General features: G+C 42.2%; 1 protein-coding gene across 1 annotated transcript in view; it reads right to left on the bottom strand.

Moving 5' to 3' along the window:
• grik5 (glutamate ionotropic receptor kainate type subunit 5) overlaps window positions 1–14,523 on the bottom strand; it is a 33,266-nt gene extending 18,743 nt beyond the window's left edge. Inside the window, exons 1-9 of the mRNA XM_022756558.1 lie at window positions 14,368–14,523; window positions 11,493–11,657; window positions 8,462–8,559; window positions 7,880–8,045; window positions 3,886–4,064; window positions 3,083–3,136; window positions 2,008–2,166; window positions 1,442–1,594; window positions 76–180 (exon numbers count right to left, since the gene is read on the bottom strand). Coding sequence (XP_022612279.1) covers window positions 76–180; window positions 1,442–1,594; window positions 2,008–2,166; window positions 3,083–3,136; window positions 3,886–4,064; window positions 7,880–8,045; window positions 8,462–8,559; window positions 11,493–11,657; window positions 14,368–14,479 — 1,191 coding nt within the window. The 5' untranslated portion in view covers window positions 14,480–14,523. The remainder of the gene's footprint in view (window positions 1–75; window positions 181–1,441; window positions 1,595–2,007; window positions 2,167–3,082; window positions 3,137–3,885; window positions 4,065–7,879; window positions 8,046–8,461; window positions 8,560–11,492; window positions 11,658–14,367) is intronic.
• Window positions 14,524–14,732: the final 209 nt, after the last annotated feature.

Here is a 14,732-nt window from a genome sequence, read left to right as displayed (position 1 = left end):
CAGGTGACCTATAACTACCCCAAAGCCTGTGGGTGACGTGACCTGGCTGCTGCATGATAACAGATGACTCCTGACCTCTTTGTGACCTCCTCGGTGTTTCTCCAGGATCCGCAGGGTGTAGTTGGTCCTTTGACCTTTGCTGTTGAACTCCACACGCCCTGTCAGACCGTCGTACTCCACCTGGCAGACAGACAGAGTGAGGTGAGGAAGTATGAGAGAGGGAGGGAAAAGAAGAGAACAGGAAGGAACAATGAGGAGAGTAGGAGAAATAAATACAGGCAATCTTCTATGTGAGACAAAATATTCTTCTTCTTCAAACAGATACTATCAACAGTGATTAGGAAGAAAGAGAGAGTAAAAGACAAAGAGAGAGAAAGAGGAGGAGAGACAGAGGAAGTGTCTGAGGTTGGACCAGACAGGGATGATCAGTTTCAGATCAACTGGGAGAGAGTGACTGAGTGAGAGGCTCAGATAGAGCAGCAGAGAGTGTCAACAGCTCCCTAATAAGACTCAGACCTGCACCTCACAGCTCGGCTCGGCCTCTCCAAACCCCAGGTGCTGGCACAGTTAGCGAGATCTATGATGAATAGCACGGTGCTGAAGATGGAGCACACCATGATGTTGACTAACAAAGACAGATGTCGGGCCGGTGGGGGCGGAGGCAATGAGAGATGGGGCTTGGGCTGCCTTGACAACAGGTCGTCGATGAGAGAAACACACAGACGACCAGAGATGGAAGATGACATAGAACAACAAGAGACAGAGGTTACATGCAACATGAGATGAGGATGATACAGAATGCAACTGTCTTAATTAAGCAATAAATCAAGTGAAGGAAAACTAATCAACAACAATTCTGATTTGTGACAACTGTTTGAGAATTTCAGCCTTTATGATTATAAATTGAAAATATTTTGGCTGTTAGTCAGACAAGACAGATCATTTTCAGTAAGGCTAAAAATTTCTGTTTGATTAAGCAATTATTATTTTGTCTATGTCTTGTCTATATTCTAGAGGCTGGAACCGACAAATGATTACTTGATTACCAAAAATAGTGGTTATTTTCTGTTAATCGATTATCCATTAATCGAGTAATTGCTTCAGATCTAATTTGAAGATGTCATCAAGTATTTTTCACAATTTTTAGACATAGATTCTCTGAAAAATAACCAGGAGTTTAATGAAATCAGTAATGAAAATAATTGTTAGTTGTATTTCTATAGTATAAAAAAAAGCAACATCTTGATTTTCATGAGAACACATGGAGTCACAGTTACAAGTCACTGCGTATTCTGCCTGTGCGGACATTTAAAGAAATAGAAATTAAGTTGAGCTCATATTTCACCCATATTCCTCATGATGTATGCATGTGCGTGTCCGTGTGAATGACCATTCATATAAAGGAGGTGATTGCACACATGCAGATTTAGCAAACGTTTACCATGCGCAGGTAGTTCATAAGACTGGTCCCGTGTTGCCAGATCTGAGGCGAGGTGCAGCTGAGCGGCTTCACTCCTATTTCCTGACTGCGGTTCAATTCCCTCACCGCCCCCACCACCACATGCACCGCATCAAACATCAGTGCTGACGAGAGCTGTGGGAGGAGGGAGAGGAAACACGAGAGATATGGAAGTGGGTAAAGGCAGAAAACAGGGGGGATGGAAACATAGGTAAAACCGACGAGGAGTCAAGGGAGAAGATGCAATGAGGAAAGAGAGAGGCACAAGCACAAATGATTAAATGGTTAACAGGGATGGGGGAAGGCAGGGAAAATTAGAGGGAAGAGAGAATAGATGTGAGGTATGAGTAAACCAGTGGGGAGGAAACACAGATGGATACATCAATACCCATTAAATACAAGCAAAAGACTAGCTGAATCTCTTTAACTGCTCCATGAATCAGCGTGAGGAATAAAGTAGCTTAATGTTTCGTGGCATGCAAACAAAGCTGTAAAAATTACTCCTGAATGCGTGCATGCATGAGTACTCATGTGTCCAAGAGACTGACCGCAGGGCCGGGGTATGTCAGGTCACAGCCCTCCCTCCAAGAGAGGTTGAGGCTCCTGATGAACTCCAAGTAGAAGGGATGCGTAGTGTTAAACATGGAGAATCCCACGATATTGGACTGCTCATCCACTATATCATCCAGTCTCAGGAGGGGGAAGTCCTACAGAAGGAGAAAAAGGAGAAGAAAACGAAGGAGAAAACAAAGAAGAAGAAGAAGAAGAAGAAGAAGAAGAAGAAGAAGAAGAAGAAGAAGAAGAAGAAGAAGAGGCGAAGATGTTTGCAGAGAGAGACAGAAAATTCAGGTGAGTGACAATGTTGACAGTGAATCAAATCTCAGCTCAGAAGAAAAATACTGTGCAAAGACGAGTGTGATGAAGAAAAAGAGAGGTTATGGGGAGTGACAGCAGCTAATCTGTGATGGAGAGAGAAAAAAAAGGATATGGACAGCTCGGAAAAGGGAAAAATAGTCATACAGGGCAAAGATAGGTTGATGGAAATGACTCCAGTAGCTTTTCACAGAGATACGCACATACACTAGCATCTAAAGCACAAGAGAACATCACGCACAGAGGGCGGAGAGGGGAGAAAAAAATAAAATAAAAATCAGGCACACAGCATAAAGTGACACATTAATTCAAATGGTAGAAAGGGAGGGGAGTATATCAAAGAGGCAGATGAAAACACCGGAAGCGTAGAGGAGGTGGCGGGTGGCAGAAGAAAAAGGGCACATCACGTCTGTCATCACCTTCACCTCAGACCTCTTTTTCTTCTGTTTTTTTTTTTCTTTTTTGCCATCCTCCTCTGCACTTCCACATCTCTGTACAGTATGTTCGTTTCTCAGATCTCTCCCCCTCTCTCTCTCTCTCTCCTTCCCTCTCCCCATCCTTCATCTCCTCTCCCTTTATTCTCTCTCCGTCACCTCTCTCTTCTCCCTTTATCGAATACTTTCTCCGCCTTAGCACCTTTGCTCGCTCATAAAGGGACAGAAGAGGAGGAGGTGCAGGGCAGGGGGGGAAAGTGAACACGGAGGAAAAGAAGACAGAAGACAGGAAGGGGAAGAACTGGTACGCTCTTACCATGGTGGTGAGGATGTACTTGTAAAATGCTGATGTCATCCCCAGCTCCGATGCCTGTAGGACAAAGAGAAAGAGAGAATAGGATGAAAAAGTAAAGACGAGGCAGGTGGGACACAGAATGTGGAGAGAATAAGGGAAGATGGAGAAAGATTGATAGGGGGGAGAGATAGTGAGGGCAAAGGAGGAGAGTTATTGAGAGGCAGAGAGCAAAGGAGACAGTTGGGGGACAAAGTGTAGGAGAGAATGTGGGGGAGGGAGAGGGAGCATACGTTAATCACAGTTTTACATCATCAGGCGAACACTAGGACATTTCGCTGAGGGCAGATGTGCGCCCAGTGAAAACATCCCATACGCATTCAAACTGTGACTCACTGGGCTGGCTATCGGCATTACAGGCCGTACCATGAATCAGAACAAGCCTGGGTAACATCTGCACCGCATCCCAGCAAAAGATGTTCTTTTGTCAAATACTTTCTTAAGAGTGTAAGTGATTGTTGCTGGCAGATACGCAGAAATATTGTTCAGTCTGCTGCTCCGGAGGACAGGGAAGGTAAAAATAGATGTTAATTCTGTTACAACAACAAACGTGTAGCCTGTGGAACTTCAAGAGAGTTGCCTTATTATTTTACAGATGGTAAATTCTGCATGCCCTTGATGACTGTAACCTGAATTTCCCATATGGATATATAAAAGAGAAAAACTATCCCCTTGAGTATTACTGCATGTGCTATATACTAGAGTAACTTCAAATCCTGCACATGTGTGGGCGGCTCTGAAGAATGAATTGATCCTTGAGACCTGACCTTTTTAAGGATGAGATAGGAGACAGAAGCATTGGCGTCGATGATGATGGTGGCCACTTTGTCGTCACGGATCTCCTTCAGCAGCGGCGTAGGGTCCAGGTTGTCATCCAGCATCCTGATTGACAGCGTCTCCCGGGAGATGAGAAAGCGGCGGACCAGCTCCTCCAATCTCAGCAGGCCTGAGGCAGAGCCACAGCAGAGTCGGATTGCATATCAATGTCTTTATCAGTAGACATAACTCATATTTCCTAGGTGTAAGCTTAGCAGGACCTGCGAAAATCTTGATTTATCCTTGGATGGCCACGTATTTGTGTCATTTGCATGATTGATGGTTCGTCTGAATCTCCAGGAAATTAAACATCATTTAATATGGAGGCTACAATATGTCTGCATTCACTGCTTTTTTCAGTGGGACTTATTTTTATCTCTTATGACCTCTGCCAAGGAGGTTTTGTATTCAGTCTTCTCTTTATAATCTACTTGACAGATTGTGTAATTTGAAGAAGAGTTAGGCTTCGGGCCAGGGAAGTCATTAGTTTTAATGTAGGTAGCGCCACCATGTGGTCATTTTTACAGCACTTTACTGTTTGACCATAACACCTGAACTGTGGAGTATGGAGACAAAATATTTTCCTCCTGATTTAATTTGAGTTTTACTTTCAGGCCACATCTGATTACACACAGATACATTTTAAACATATTTTTCAACATTCCTCCGACAAACACCCTGAGGAAAGAAAGAGCACAGATACTCTTTGGTATATTTTTAATATGAGTTAAGCCCATATGTATTAAAGCTTTTTTTAGCTATCCGCCTGAGTGTCTGTCATTAGATTTTATAATCGTACACATCGTTTCACTTATTTTTCCTCTTTAATGTTACTCCTAAAAATTTCATCCAACCTTAACCAACTTTGGTACATAAAATATTTGGATGAGCCAAAAAATGTTTTAAAGATACCCACCTCCTTGTAAAAATACTCTGCTTTGAATATTAATTTTGTGTCTTATATGGCGTGTCAGACTGAGGCTACATTAACATGACAAAATATAACTCGATCAACATAACTCATAACATAAGTGCTTGTGAGTCGGATTCAATTGAAATTCATCTTCGTACACAGCCCTAATATCCTCAGACAGGTTTTAGGTATGCTACAAAATTCATGGTCTCCATCAGCAAGACAAATTTCTAAACATTTTCTATTAACAGAATAATAGGTTTAGAGTGCTGTGCAGCCTTGGCAAAGCTATGTGCTCTTTGAGTGTGTTGTAATTCACTTTGTGTGTGTTGTCTTATCCCTCAATGATTGCTTTTCAGGTCGTTGAGTGACGTGTGTGCTGTGAGTGAAATAGTATGTGTTCAAAAAACTAAAAACAATTAAATAACAAAATTGGAAATGCAGGAATTCTGCTAACCTCTGGTAAAAAAAAAAAAAAAAAAAGATGATGGACAGAGAGGAGCACAACTGCAGGAGCAGAAAGAGTGAAATACAGTACTTGAGACAATTCGCCCACTTCAAGCGAATTCCTCTCGAAAATGAGTATAACCAATGGCAGTCAAGACTCACTTGACACTGTGCGTGGAATGAGTCTTTACTAGAAAGTCTACCCTGCTGCTTCCTAATTGTAATTCCATAGTAAAGCTCCCCTAGCTATGTAAATAAGTGGTGGGGCAGGCATCTGGGGGACGGCGGGGAAGGGGAGTGGGGAAGAGAGGAGGAAGGGAGAGGTAGTGCACAGAGCCCTTCAGCAGGAGAAAGCCTCTGTAAGCAGTGGGGTAATCACTGAACCAGGCCAAAACTTTAATTAGTTTGAGGAAGGAGGGGAGAAAAAAAATCAATGCACTTTACAGCTTCCTCTCCTCCCCTCTCTCACTCTCCTTTCACATATTCTCTCTCTCAAACATAAGCTCTAACCTCTCTATCTCTCTCGTCTTAGCCCTGTGCTCCAGTTACCTCTCTCTGTCTTTATCCATCTCGCTCTTACGCCGCCCACTGTCTCCTCCTCCTTGTGCTCAGTCTCTCCCTCTCGCTGTCCTTAACCTCATCCATCTCATGAAAACTGCATAATGGAATTAGGCTCAGATAGCGCGTTGTGACCCAGCCGTAGCGAGAGGAGGATACGTCGGAAGTGACCCAAAATCTCTGACTCACTCTCATTTAACAGAATATCTATGGACTGCTACTTGCACAAGCTAAAAGAGGGAAAACATTTGATTAATCCCATTAACAGGCTGTTGCAAAAATGACCAGTTGCTAAATTCGTTACTTAATTAGGATGCGTACATGGTGGTGGTGTCAATGAAATGTGTGACTTCACACATTACTCGCCTCGCTGACAAAAAAGAGAGAATGTCTACTTCACTTGAACGCACCACTCTACACTGGGGTAAACAAGATGAATAAAACAAGTGAGCTGGTGGTAAACATTGTCTGATGTTGAACCTCTGTAGAGCCGCACACACAGACACACAAGCCTACAAGCACCCGAAAACCCACTCACACGTATAGACATTCAGTACACTCTGAGGCAGCAATACACACACACACACACACACACACTCGTTCACACATAAACTAGCACTCAAGCACATGCACATGTACGGACAAAGTGAACTAAGCACACAGAAAAATAAAATATCACACACACACACACACACACAGTCATTCAGAGTGTGGAACAAGCCTGTTGAGTGGCAGTTAGCACCTATTCTGCAGCCATGGCAACCAGCTCCATGGCGATAGATAGCGCAGCCAAGTGGGTCAGAGTCTGTGAGTGTGATAACCTTGTAAAGATCACCTTCAAGCCAAATATACTACACACACACGCACCCCTCCGTCACTCCACCAGGAGAAGCTGCATCTCTTGGCCCGGACGGTAACCATCAGGCTATCTGTTGCCTCCTATTCTTATGGGAGGAAAAGCTTGGTGAAAGACAAGGCTCTTATCTACCCATTCAACTGATGATCAAAAGTGGAAAAAGATGTCTGATGCCATTTCAAAGCTCTTTTAGTTCAATGAAATGACAAGTCCACAAGGAATTCAGCTTACTTTCAGGAAACCGCGGGACGGCTGGCTAACTGCTGGAGAGATAATAAAAGGACCGCCGTGATTGAATCAATTTTTCATAATGTCACAGCTTTTTGTTTGTCAAAATCTACCCTTTTCACACGGCCATGAGAAGTGTTCAGACTTCAATGGTCGCTCTTATTCTTTACGTAATTGCCCTTCAGTTCTTGTGCGGTTCAACTTGACTGGTGTGAGCAGTCAACAGCTGAACAACAACTCATCCCTGCTCAGTTTCATTCAGGACGGGACAGAAAGTCTGGACGTCACTCAGTGGATAAATGACGATTTCTACCACCTCTTACAGCACGTAGTGTATACTGTCATATATTCACAAAGCCCTGTTTGAATACTACAGCCACCATCCCACCAAGCCCTTTAATTCCTGTGACTCTCAATAGGGGAGTACATAATAAATCAATAACACACTCTTTCAAAATGAAAATAAAGAGGGCTAGTGACTAAGCCCCGAATCCCCTGTGATGTTAAAGTTCTCCGAGTGCCAGGCAAGTTAAATCAAATGTCCTCTTAGTTCTTCCAATACTGGAAAGCATTTCAAACACAAATATTTATCAAATTGGTTCGGGCTAACAACCCTCTGAGGTGGATAAGAGACTGTGTGCGAGAGGATGAGTAATAAATAGGAAGGCTATAGTGTGAGCCATGTTCTGAACTCTGACAACAGACAGAACTTTATGGCCAGACTGTCAAAATGAGTGTCCAACAGCACGAAACAGTCATGTCCGCCCAAACAGTGTGAATGTGCCAACACTCCCCCACAGAGGCATTCGTACACATAAACACACGCATACAGTAGGTAAAAAAGTTCAGAAGAACACAACTGATGCATTTACACCCACCTAAACACAAACATAGCCACAGGGTCACACATAACTTTGTCAATAAGTATACAAGGTGTACTCACACTCAGCCTTGGCACAGACCAGGCTGGCTGAGGGGTAACTGAACGAGCGCAAGATGGCTCCTATGGCCAGGCTCAGGTCCTCGTTGCTAGGGTACAGAGTGACAGAGGCAAAGCGCAGGTACGGCAAGCGTGGAGTTTCCTCAGGACCAATCTTCACATGAGGGATCTGTAAAAAAAAAAAAAAAAGGAGAGGGGAGAGGAGAAACATTAAGGAAGGCAAGAAAAAAAAAATGTGTCGTGATTAAGTCCTCTCCAAACACACACACACACACGACAGAAAAAAAACAGTGAATAAGGAAATCCATTAGAGAGGCTAGAGGGTGAAAAGAGAGATAAGAAAGCAGGCAGATGCAGAGAACAGAAAGACTTAAGGATAAAAGGCTATGGAAAGAAAGGAGAAAACTGTTGGAAGAAGTGGATGGTAGTTAATTATATGGGAAGAAACTCAATAGGCAAGGAAAACCAAATCTCTAGATACATTCATCATGACAACTGTGTGGGTAGGAAGGGTAGTAAGTCAGAGAGAGGGAGCTAGATGTGCACAGATTTGTACCTATTTGTGTGTTTATCTTCCACACTCACCTCCTTCTCTCCACATATGTGACTGACAGTAGAACCAGAGGCGGGGCTGGAGGCGGGACCTATCACAGAGACGACGCCTTTGGGTAGAATCTGACACACTGAAAGGAAAAAGGAAAAATAAACACTGAATATGCAGACACAGACACACACACACACACACACACACACACACACACACACACACACACACAACTTCCCTCCGCTTCATTTTGACGGCAGCACTGAGCTGGCAAGCAGTAAGGGCTGCAGTCAGGGGAAAAGTGGAAATTTAAAATGCAGCAAAAACTCAGAGGACACATTACGATTTCAGTTGAACCCCTCATTCTATTGTAGAAGCAGGATGCATCTAATTATAATCTGATTTATTTTGAGATAAATACTCCAAGGACCACAGCAGGGCAGCCCACAGGTTGCCTTCTGCTATCGTTCACTTGTTAAGACAGTCATTTTTAATGATTTTAATAATCTTTAAGACATTTCGCTTTAATTATATCTCTGGCATCAGAACAATGCTGGCAAATTGGTTGTCACCTTTTTTGCATGATTACCCTTCTTGCAGGGGGAAGATGTTGGAAAAACAGTTTTGCACATTAGTCTATTACATTAACTATTCATGAAATTATATGACTATTAACTCACTAATTTCTTTGCTGAGGAATGGCAGGAGTAAACACTATCTCTGAGAATCTGCATACAACATATTCAAGCATAATATATGCCATGTCTCCATTATGTTTACATATTGTATTTAAGCCTAAATGAAGAATTTCACACATTTTTTGTGAAACACTTAGGTCAGCACAGGAGCATTTCTGTAAGTTTCTGTTTGTCACACGTCAAAACTGGATTTTTAAGTTATTTAGTTTAAGTTATGCTTTTCTTTTTTCTAAGCTCTACATGCGAGGGCCTGAAGTTTGCTTTTTTTTTGCAAATGTCTGAAATGGCTTCACAATGTTGAGTAGACAAGGGGAACGGATAAGGTTACGTTCATTGTCTGTCTTATACTTGACTAATTGACCAGCCTATAGTCTAGTTACTGATCAACAGCCGTAAGAGACTCACAAGTCCAGCTGCCAAAGACAAAAGAAACTTGGAAATGCTTAAAGGAATACTTCAACGTTTTGGGAAATATGCTTATTTGCTTTCTTGGCGAGAGTTAGACGAGAAGACTGATGCCTCGTGTCTATATGATAATTATGAAGCTACAGCTAGAAACCAGTTTGGTTACCTTAGCGTAAAGACTGGAAACAGGAGGGAACAGCTGGCTTGGCTCTGTCCAGATGTAACAAAATCTGTCTACCACCTTGTCTAAAGCTCATTAATTAACACATTATATTTCGCTTGTTTAATGTATGCAAAAACCAAAGAGCAGTTGCCAGAAGAAATAGTCTCGCACATAACACAGTAAAACAGTAAACTGCCATCTTTGGGGGGTTTTTTTGTACGGATTAAACAAATAACATACAATGCATTAATTGATTAACTTTAGAGGGCCGGTCGGAGGATTTTTTTTTTTTTACATTTATGGACAGAGCCGGGTTCACTGTTTCCCCTAGTCTCTACGCTAAGCTAAGCTAACCTGCTACAGGCTGTAGTTTCATATCTAGCATCCGGATATGTGAGTGGTATCTGCTGTTGACCAGTATCCATCACAGGCCGAAGCTGGATCATGCTCTCCACTCGGGCACTAAATATTTTAGTTTACAGAGAAATGTAATTGAAATGTTTTTGTACAGCATCTCTTTGATAAGCACTGAGTTTATTTTCATTGACAATGTTTTCTGTCTACCCACCTGAAAAATGCTGTCATAGATACAGCAGAGTCTGGTGACTTGACTGTGTTATTCTGATAGTGAAAAAGTTCTGTTCTTGCTGGTAGAGTTGGTTGGTATTTTAATTCATCCCAATTAGTCCTCCTCGGTTCCTGTCATTGTCTGTGCGTATGCCTGCCTGAGTATGTGTGAGTGCATATGCCCACACTGTGCCCATATGTATGAGTGTGTCTGCAGAAAAGGATGTGCATGCGTGCATGTATAAATGTCTGTGCACGTGTGTGGGGGCGTGTGTATGTGTGTGCTTCGGTGTGTGCGCGCAAGCGTATGCGCGCGAGCGTATGCGTGCAAGCGTGCTTCAGACAGCCGTAGCTGTAAGATGATGAGCTCTCTGATCCAGAGACCAAAAAAACACTGCAAGCAAACAAGCCTGTCAGAGTCTCCTGCCCATCGGTCAAGGACACACACACACACAGAAAGACACATACACATACGCCTGCAACTCAAGCATACACATATGTACACAACCCTTCTCAAGCACACAGAGACATTTTGCCAGTAGCTTGTGGCAGGGTCACTGACCTATTAGAATAGGAGCAGGGAGTCTGTGTCTCCTCTGTGGCTGGATTCAGCCGTACATCTTCTGTCTTTACAGACTCCAAACATTCTGTTTTAAGTCTGTATATCAATACAAATTTAATGGAGCAGCCTCTTTGGTATGGTGCTGCTTTCTGTTGGCCCGCACTGCTGATCTGTATTAGTATTTGATGATTTGTTTTTGTCTGCGCAGTAGCCAGTTCCAGCTGTTACTGGAGGGCACTGGTCCGCTGTTTTTAATGAGACAGGCTTAGTGGCCCATTACTGGTCTCCAATGACATGTTAAGTAATCTGCACAAGCTCTTACTGGTTCCTAATCACATGAAAGTGGTGGTGTTTTGTCATTCTAGTCATCATTTGCGTTTTTTGCTAATAAAAGGCAACTTTTTAGAAAATGTATTTATATAGTTTTTTTTTTTGATTAAAATTTGCAGTATTCAGTAGGCTACTGTTCTTTTCTACTCTGTACTAGTCACTATTAATATTCATATTCCATATTACTAATAATATCTACTGGTACTTTTAGTGGTCACTTTTTGTCTGTGGTAATTAGACACTATGCCCTATTGGACTCTAATGGATTTAGCTGGATTTCATCACTCTTGCGGGGTTGTGTGAATCTGCTCTGTTGGTCTTCACTGGTGTGCATCAACTCCACTCACTGGTGTCGGTAGTGTCGTACTGGGAGTCTTTTTGCAGCTCGTATATGTCCACTTCCACTCGGGCTCGGGCCGGACCCTCCATCACGCTGTTGATGTTCTCCCTGGCCAGGGCCAGCGCCAGCCGCTCCCCACGCCCACACACAGACTGGTCGTCCAGGATTGCCGCTAGAGAGGCAGAGAGGGAAAGTGAGACAGGTGAAGCAGAGGAGAGAAGATGGACGGCACCGGGAGACGGGAAGAACGGGAGAGGAGTAAGCAAAAGAGAGGAGCGAGAGTGAGAGGTGGATGATTGTTTAACAGTGTTGCCCGTGCTCGTGTGTGGGTGGGAATGTATTTGGGAAGATGAGTGGAGCTGACAGAGGAATCATAACCACTGACTGGAAAAGGAATGCAAGGAACTCATGTTGTTCAACATAGTAAGTGGTATGAAATCCAAACTATATTAGAAATGAAAGGAACAGTTAAACATTTTGGGAAATATGCAAAGTAAGAAGCTGTTAAATATGAACCTAGAGCCAAGAGACAATTAACTTAGCTTAGCATAAGGACTGGAAGCAATACAGCTAGCCTGGCTAAACTGATGGGCTGCTGGCTCTAACTTCATCTATACTGTACAGACATGAGATATTGATCCTCACCAGAAACCAAATAAGTATATTTCCCAAAATGGTGAACTAGTCCTTTAAAGAAGGACGCATTCTTACTGATGATACATAAAAACTTGATCAAATAAAACTTTAAGAAACTAAATCACCACTGCAGACATTTGTACCAAGGGTAGATGATACACAGTATGATTGGTTTCAGCTCGTACCTGTGGTTTTTCTTTATCAGTCCAGTGTATCTGTATTTACCATGTTGTCATGATTTTCAAGAAGGTTCCCCTTGACATATTAAATTACAGTCCTGGTTGGAATTATTGGGATCCCTTTTAAATATATAATTTAGAATATCTTCAGAAATAAATGCAAATTAAATGCAAATTAACCAAGTTTGTATAATAAGTCCTTGAACAACAACAAAATGCTTTGATATTGTGAAGTAAAAAAAAAAACATGCTGGACAGAATCATTGACACCTTTTTGCTGAATTCAAATTAATTCATCAAACAAAATTAAAAATCAAATAAATCTCATGTGTTTATTTGTCAGCGTTCACATAACCTGAGTTAACCAACAATTGATGGTTGTAAAACGGGGCTGATTGTTTCAAGTTTCTTTTTCACAATGGCAAAGACGAGAGCTGTCTGAGAGCATCAGAAATGTTTTTAGCAAAAAAACATAACATTTCCAAGGCAATCGGCAATGATCTTGAAATCCCTGTTTCAATAGTTCACAATGTTATCAAGAAGTTTCACAGTCATAAAACTGTTTCCAGGATGTGGTGCTAAGAAGAAATTCAATGTGAAGGCTTGGAGCAGATTGTGGGGGAAAAAAAAAAAACACACACAAGACATCTAAAGAGCTTCAGACTGATCTGGAGCAATCTGGAGTGGTGGTTTCAGCCCGTACCACACACTAAACCGAGAGGAGAAGCCACAGTCTTTCTGGGATAATGTTCTATGGACAGACGACATCAAAGCGGAGCTCTCTGGGAAAGCAGTGCATCAGTTTGTTTATATGTGACAAAATGGAGCCAATAAGGAAAAGAAGACCACACCTACAGTAAGACATGGTGGAGAATCTATCATGCTGTGGGGCTGCTCTGCTGCCTCTATTACTGGAGGCACGGACTATATCAAAGAAATGATGAAATCAGAAGATTACCAAGGCATTTTAGAGCGAAATGTGTTACCCAGTGTCAGAAAACTTGGTACAAGGCGAAGGTCTTGGGTCTTTCAGCAGGATAACAACCCAGAGCACACATCTAGCCGCACAAAAGAATGTTTGAAAAGGAAAAGACGGACTGTTTAAAACTGGCCAACAAAGTCCTGACCTAAATCACATTGAAAACCTTTGGAGAGAGCTAAAATCTGCCATTGCAATAAGGACCCTGCAAAATTAAAAGAACTTCAACGCATAGCAGGGGACAAGTAGCAGAAACTGTCATAATAATTGTGTTTGGAATACATTTTGTATTATTTCAATATTGTGCAATTTGTTTGTTTTTTTTTATCTTATTTTGTCCAATGACCTTGGACATGTTTTCAAAATATTTTGATTATACAAAATTGGTTAATTTGCATTTATTTCTGAAGACATTCTAAATTCTCTACTTAAAAATTCATGGTTGGCAACAATTTCAATCAGGACTGTATTTGGACTAATATGATTTCGCCTTGATGGAGTCAGTCAGTCAGTTAGTCAGTCAGTTATCAAAATACCTACTTACACAGCAGACACATACTTCTTTACCCAGTTTTGTAACAGTGTTTGCAGTTGTGATTATGTTATGTTTACGTTTTTGTCGAACATCTGTCTAACATGAGCTGCTTTGGTCAGTCAAAAATCCTTAGTGCTTCCAGAAAATGTCAGAGATCCACTGATATTTTAAACATCTCAGGGTATTGTCCAAAAAATTAAGAGGCGTTGTTGCACACCTGCAGGTTTTAAGGTAAAAATGAAATCATGATACTACAACAACCTCTGAGAGAAACTTTTATCTGCCAATCACTTACAATATAGAAGAGTAAAATGGGGAAACTTTTATTACAAGTTTGTACTGAAATAACAACAACAGGTTTGTTATTTATGCTTATTTGGCTTTAAAATGGTTTCTTGTCACCCTGTATCTTATTGTACTGTCCAATGTGGCAAAACCCACTTTGAGGCACTAAAGGCGGCTGGAAAAAAAAAAAAAACACATACACAAAAAGTATGTTGAGAAACTTTTTCACCCAGGTGAGGTGGGGACGAAGGGACGGCTGACCACTCACCCATACGGACGGAGGAGAGCAGGGGGGCCTGACTGAGGGAGCGTGGCGGCATGGTGACTAGCAGGAAGGAGAGGAAGTGTATTGACAGCAGCAGTGCTGGCAGAGCCGGCATCTTCTACTGCTCCTCATGGAGAATGGTCTGCTGGCTGCCTGTACCACCACCTGCAGGAGTGGAGGACAAACTGCGTGTTACTGGACACACAAACCACCGTCTCGGTACAAGATGTCTCTCTTCAAATTGTCATCCTGCGGCTCATCTTCAGTTTGCGCTGTCATTTCCACGTAGTGTGTGCACCTTTAATTTGACAGCACATAGAATAGACTTTCATACTATGAAGATGTTCACTGTCATATCACAAAAGGCA

The sequence above is a fragment of the Seriola dumerili genome, unplaced genomic scaffold, assembly GCF_002260705.1.
Source record: "Seriola dumerili isolate Sdu_G_001 unplaced genomic scaffold, Sdu_1.0 BDQW01000258.1, whole genome shotgun sequence".
In the NCBI taxonomy this organism is placed as follows: Eukaryota; Metazoa; Chordata; class Actinopteri; order Carangiformes; family Carangidae; genus Seriola; species Seriola dumerili.
The sequence above is the reverse complement of the archived record's forward strand: the minus strand, read 5'-3'. Positions and strand labels throughout refer to the sequence as shown.